The sequence below is a fragment of the Hemibagrus wyckioides genome, linkage group LG19 (assembly GCF_019097595.1).
Source record: "Hemibagrus wyckioides isolate EC202008001 linkage group LG19, SWU_Hwy_1.0, whole genome shotgun sequence".
Taxonomy (NCBI): Eukaryota; Metazoa; Chordata; class Actinopteri; order Siluriformes; family Bagridae; genus Hemibagrus; species Hemibagrus wyckioides.
The window spans coordinates 22584103-22590936 of record NC_080728.1 but is presented as its reverse complement, the minus strand read 5'-3'; the positions used below and the strand labels follow the sequence as shown (position 1 = coordinate 22590936).

At 44.1% G+C, this 6834-nt stretch overlaps 1 protein-coding gene across 2 annotated transcripts in view; it reads right to left on the bottom strand.

The window, feature by feature from the left end:
- Positions 1-209: 209 nt before the first annotated feature.
- LOC131370113 (uncharacterized) overlaps positions 210-6834 on the bottom strand; it is a 7382-nt gene continuing 757 nt past the window's right edge. Inside the window, exons 1-2 of one of the 2 annotated variants that reach the window (XM_058417213.1) lie at positions 5357-6834; positions 210-3499 (exon numbers count right to left, since the gene is read on the bottom strand). The exon at positions 5357-6834 is cut by the window's right edge and continues 757 nt beyond it. In XM_058417213.1, the coding sequence (XP_058273196.1) occupies positions 1696-2637 (942 nt within the window). In that variant the 5' untranslated portion in view covers positions 2638-3499; positions 5357-6834 and the 3' untranslated portion in view covers positions 210-1695. The remainder of the gene's footprint in view (positions 3500-5356) is intronic. The other variant, XM_058417212.1, reaches the window with a different exon arrangement.

Here is a 6834-nt window from a genome sequence, read left to right as displayed (position 1 = left end):
CATCCTCCTCCCCCCACCTGCACCTCTCTTTCATCCTCTTCCCCACCCTCTCCAACCCCTCCTCCCACCAGCATCTCTCTTTCGTCCTCTCCAGAGCCTCCTCCTCCCACCAGCATCTCTCTTTCATCCTATTCCCCACCCTCTCCTTCTCTCAATTCTCTCCCATGGCCCGCCGCCCCTCCTTCTTCCTCTATTCCCCCTCTCTCTCCCCTGCTTCCGTGTTTATAGAATGAATAACAGCCTCGATTTCCATAAACAGATTATAGGATCTATTTAAACTGAGGATGGCATTTTCTATCGCCTGTAGAGGATCTTGCCGAAAGACGGCGGTATTATCATATACCTCCTGCCATGTGTCTATGCGAAAGGAGGGCGGGATAAGCCTTAGCCCTTCCACGCTTAACCTTAATTTGGCAAGGACCCTCTCTAATGTCTCATCCATTTTTTTTATTTTTTAATGATATATGTATTTATTTTATATGTTTTATGTTTTTTGTATGCTTTTTACTTTGAACGAGGGGCTAAATAAAATGTCACAACTCAGGGTTAAATGATTTTTTATTTTTTCATGCACAATTTTATTATATAATTGCCCCCTATCTATAACCTTGCAATCACAATGTCAAAAATATATACCAAGGCGAACATACATTCAAAACATTTCACTCAAAACATTTCACTCAAAACCTTTTCACACACGTTAGAAAACGTGGCAGTGTAGTCACGAAAAAGATCACGAATCAAATCGCTCGTTATTTCGGCGAGACGCAATAATCCTCCGTCACGACGCTGGCGGAGAGGCTGCGGAATTCTCGGCCGTCGGAACTGTTCGGGCCTCACTTCCCTGTTAGAGACATCGCCTGGGTTGCCTGAGACGGGGTCGGTGGGTGAATGCACACCGTCCGAAAACTTTTGGCCTGACATTTGCACGGGGCGGTCCAAAGGGGGGTGGGACTTCCTATCACTAAAATTCTCAAGGAAGACCTTCTTTAACACACCCCAGTCGTTAGAGGATAACGAAGCCAGACGCCTCGGGACCGTCTCTCCACACTTCAACTGATAAAGCTGCAATTCCCCTATTTCGTATCTAAACACATAACCCCATCGGCCCCCGGAATCCAAAGGCCATTCCTCGCACAACGGATCCGACGGCGGTGCCTGAGTATGATGAAGACACGCGCTGCTTTTCCACGGACCCTCTTTGCCAGGATCTTGAAAAATCGATATAAGGGTCTCGTTGATAATAGAACTCCCGTGATACGCCATTAATCCTCTTTTTGCATATATCCGTTTACGTTTCACAAATAAAAAAAAAAATAAAGGTTATTAATAAAATGTCCACACCATAATTAATAAAATGTCCACACCAAAATCACACCATAAGTTCAAGACACAGCCGCGTGAAATGCACCCTCACACACTGTCCGAAAACTTTCGGCCTCGCATTCCCGCGGACGGCCTTGCGCACTGTCCGAATACTTTTGCACACACCCTGAAGTGCGCGAATGGAACCCTGGTGCGCGTGAATGGATATTCAAAAAATTGGGAGGGGGAATCGGGGCGGGATATCCGGAAAATAAAAGAATCTCATTGGTCACAAGGGACTTCCTGTCACAATGCGTTCTGATTGGATGAAAGGGGGCGGGACTTCCTGTCACAATGCGTTCTGATTGGACAAACTTTCACCTAGAACTGTCAAAATACACTTTGACGAAAGGTGGTTAGTACTACTCTCTCACACACACACAGACAGACAGAGACAGATAGAGAGAAATACACAGACACACACAGAGACAGAGACAGAAATACACACACAGACAGACACAGACAGACAGAGACAGATAGACAGAAATACACACACACACACACACACATACACAGAGACAGATAGACAGAAATACACACACACACACACACAGACAGACAGACAGAGACAGATAGACAGAAATACACACACACACACAGACAGACAGAGACAGATAGACAGAAATACACACACACACACAGACAGACAGAGACAGATAGAGAGAAATACACAGACACACACAGAGACAGAGACAGAAATACACACACAGACAGAGACAGACAGAGACAGATAGACAGAAATACACACACACACAGACAGAGACAGATAGACAGAAATACACACACATACACAGAGACAGATAAACAGAAATACACACACACACACACACACACAGACAGAGACAGATAGACAGAAATACACAGACACAGACAGACAGAGACAGACAGACAGAAATACACACACACACACACGCAGACAGACAGAGACAGATAGACAGAAATACACACACACACACAGACAGACAGAGACAGATAGACAGAAATACACACACAGACAGACAGAGACAGATAGACAGAAATACACACACACACACACACACAGACAGACAGAGACAGATAGACAGAAATACACACACACACACACACAGACAGACAGAGACAGATAGACAGAAATACACACACAGACAGACAGAGACAGATAGATAGAAATACACACACACAGACAGAGACAGATAGACAGAAATACACACACACACACACACAGACAGATAGACAGAAATACACACACACACATACACACACACAGACAGACAGAGACAGATAGACAGACATACACACACACACATACACACACACAGACAGACAGAGACAGATAGACAGAAATACACACACACACAGACAGATAGACAGAAATACACACACACACACACTGTTGATGGCATAATATTGGCTTTTTGGACTCCAATTTTATAATTATTATGATGATGATGATGATGATGATGATGATTAAGACCTGTCAGATGGATGAGCCTCTGTGAAGTAGCCAGTGATGGGACTGTACACTTTGGGCTGCAGGGACTTCACCAGCTGAGCTTTATAGTTCAACAGCTTCCTCCTGTCAGTTTTGATAAACTTAGCCTTCCAGCTCTCTGTGACACACACACACACACACATGCACAGAATCACACACAGATACATGGATATATATACAACAGCTACAAAAAACTGCAGTTTTTTTACTTTAGTCACAAAGACTAACGAAATGTTCGGTTCAGCACAGAAACACTTCACTGCTCACAGACCAGGAGAGACAGACAGACAGACCAGGAGAGACAGACAGACAGACCAGGAGAGACAGACAGACAGAAAGACAGACCAGGAGAGACAGACAGAGAGACAGACCATGAGAGAGTACAAATGGATGATAGAATGGACTGGACTGCCAACACAGACGCTCTGTGTAGGAAAGGACAGAGCTGGCTGTACTTCCTAAGAAGGTTGGCATCCTTTAACATCTGCAAAAATCTATGGCAGATGTTCTATCAGACTGTTGTGGCGAGTGCCCTCTTCTATGTGGCAGTCTGGACAAACTGGTGAGGAAGGCGGGCTCGATTGTGGGCTCAGAACTGGACAGCCTGACATCAGTGGCAGAGAGACGGCACTGAGCAGGCTTCTGTCCATCATGGACAGTCCACTGCAGAAACAGAAACAGAAACAGCCTTTATTTGTCACATATACATTACAGCACAGTGAAATTCTTTCTTCGCATATCCCATCCTTGGAGGTTGGGGTCAGAGCGCAGGGTCAGCCATGATACGGCGCCCCTGGAGCAGAGAGGGTTAACATCATATCCAGACAGAGGAGGTGAAGTGGTGACCAGGGTGAAGTGTCACCCTGCCAGGTAGTAGCGCAGTTCCTCAATGGCCCATTTGATTGCCAGGGCTTCTTGCTCGACTGCAGCATAGTTTTTCTAGGTGGGGGTTAGCTTCCTCAAGGTGTAGAGGACCAGATTCTCTTCCCCTTCAAATACCTGTGACAAAACAGCCCCGAGCCCTGTCTCAGAGGCGTCAGGTGTGAAGGGTGAAGGGGAGGCTGAAGTCGGGATTTCAGAGCACCGGGCGGCTGTTTTCAGCTGTTTTCAGCTGTTGGAAGGCTCGCTCGGTTTCTTCCGTCCAGAGCACCCAGTCCAGTTGGCCCTTTTTTGTGAGATCTGAGAGGGGGGAGGCTACAGAGGAGAAGTTAGGGACGAATCACCAATAATACCCCACCAAACCCAAAAAGGCCTGTACCTGTTTCTTGTTGGTGGGTCAGGGGTACTCCCTGATGGCCTTCTTCTCTTGTGGTCGTAGCAACCCCCGTCCGATGCAGTAGCCCAGGTACTGTTCCTCGGTCAGCCCCAGGTGGCACTTACAGGGGTTGGCCACCAGTCCTGCCTTCCGGAGGCCGCTCAATATCTCCTTCAGATGGAAGAGGTGGTCTGACCATGTGGAGGAGTGTATAAGGGCATTGTCTAGGTAGGCGGTGGCAAAGGCTTTGTAGGTCGACATCCATAAGGCGCTGGAACGCAGCTGGGGCCCCGTGAAGACCAAAGGGCAGGACTCGATACTGCCAATGGCCTCCGGAGGAGGTGCTTGGTGTCTGAGTCTAGGGCCACCTGCCAGTAGCCTTTGGTGAGGTCCAGGGTGGATACAAACCAGGCTTTTCCCAGTCTCTCCACGAGGTCATCCACCCGGAGAAGGGGATAGGAATCGAATTCCGAGATCTGGTTGAGCCTCCAGAAGTCATTATAAAGATGGAGGGACCCATCCGGCATGGGCACCACTACAATGGGGCTGGACCATGGGCTGGTGGACTCCTCAATGACCCCATCTCTTAGCATTCGCTCCACTTCCTCCTCTATAGCCTGGCGCCAGGCTTCGGGGACCCTGTATGGCCACTGACGGACCACGTGTTGCACCAACTGCATGAGCCCTGGAGTGGTCGAGAACACGTCTGTGAACTGGTCAATGAGCTCCATGAGATCTTGCTGTTGGGCTGACGAGAGCTCCTCTCCCCTCCTGACTAGGGTGCACTCATAAATATGATTTCTTTCCTTTAATCTTTAAGACAAATCTAATTCAGTTTTAATCATTAAAATAAGCAAAATACAAAAAACAAAGAGACGTTACTAGGTAAATTGAGATAAATTGTTTAATAATTAAACTCACTCAGTTATGCTTAATCAAATCTATAATGATCTTAAGGTAATATAACTTTAATCAATAATCATCACCCTCATTTTCATAAACAATGTTGCCTATTTAATTGTCTTACCTAATCTACTGATTATCTAATAATTCTTTCAGTATTAATCACCTTTCATAATCATTAGTCGACAGCTAAACTTATAGCAAATAGATTAAATTAACCCCAAAAAATTAGACATAGAATCAGGTAAATTCTGAGTAGGTTGTTAGATGGAAAATCATGTAAGGAACCAGTTAGTGCATTATAGGAGAAAAAAGAAAAAAAATATATAAAACCACAAAAATAGATGTAAGGACGCACTCACGGCGGGTTGATCTGAATCCATTTGCGGAACTTTATTCATAGACAGCAGGCAATTACTCAAAAGCGATGTGGGCCTCAAAAGAGTCAAAAAGCCAGAAAACAAACACTTAGTAACCAAAACCGAATCACAAGATCAAAAGGCATAGTCACAATAGAACAGGCAAGGATCATACGCAGAATATCTAGGCAATCTTAGAAAACACTCAGTAGTCTCTAGAGAGGTTGCTACTTCGCGATGAGTGAAGGCCTGAATGGCGTTTAAATACCCTAGAAACCGGAAGTCCGTTCATGAATTCAAAACTTAGGCGAGGGCACCCTCTGATGTTCGGGATCTGCATGTTCCATTACAATAGAGATGAGCAAAACTGGATGAGTGGGTTAGTTAGCATTATTCTCAAACTTTGGTCTGTGGTCTGGCTTTGGCGTAAACAAGGGCATAAGCTAGCGTATCATATCCTATCATGGAGCTGGCTCCACTGAGACCGAAAAACATGGAGAAAATTCAGAATCCTTGAGCTTAGGTGCGAGAAAACCATAACAGTCTTATCTGACATGACACTGACGTTCGAGAGAGAGCTGAAGGTTATTTTTTAAAAATTAAAGTTAATATAAACTTTATATAAAGTACAGAAATTATATCATACCACCTATGTAAATAAGAAGTAGCTTACCCAGGTAAATGGAAAAATAGTAAAATTCCTTGTGGCAAAAGTAATAAACAAAACAACAGGTGCCGAGACGGAAGTGTGTTTGGAGAACATGTTATTGAGGCGCCAGGAAAAGCAAGCAAAGTAAAATATTATTGCAGGGGCTGATGTTAATGTAAACATAGGGAGAAAACACTGAATAAATGTAATGGAAAAATACGGACCTAAAAGGGTTAAAGGGATTGAAGCAATGGAGAAGATTTAGAAAATCAAATTAAACTGAATTAAAACAAACTGACTAATCCTAACCTAAATAAATAAACTCAATTTCAGTCAAACTAAACTATGATCACAGAGGTAGTTTAATCCTTTTTTTTTTACCACATTATCATTATCACATAAGCAACAAATGAAACCTAAAGTAAAATAAGGGTAGCACCCTTTCCTTAAATAATGGTAAAAATCCCCAGGATTCTAAGTACTTGCCAGGCAATCACCATGAACCACACAGGAACAACACGTACACAAACATATGGAGCATGTAGATGTAGGTTAAAATATAAGTGATAAACTAAATGTGTAATGAAATAAATGTGTTTTTTGGTTTAAATCCAGGCAGATCAACAACTAATACGTGTTAAATTAAAACTTGTGACACATAGGCCATATGAAGGCCACAGAAAGGTGGGGCTGTTTTTTAGGGGGAAAAATTAGTTGATTCCAATCCATAGAAAAAATTTAGCCGAGCAAGGTTAGAAGGTATATATACTGGGGGACTGGTGAAGGGGGGCATACTTGACTGCATCGATTCATGAATCTGTGTATTTGAGTG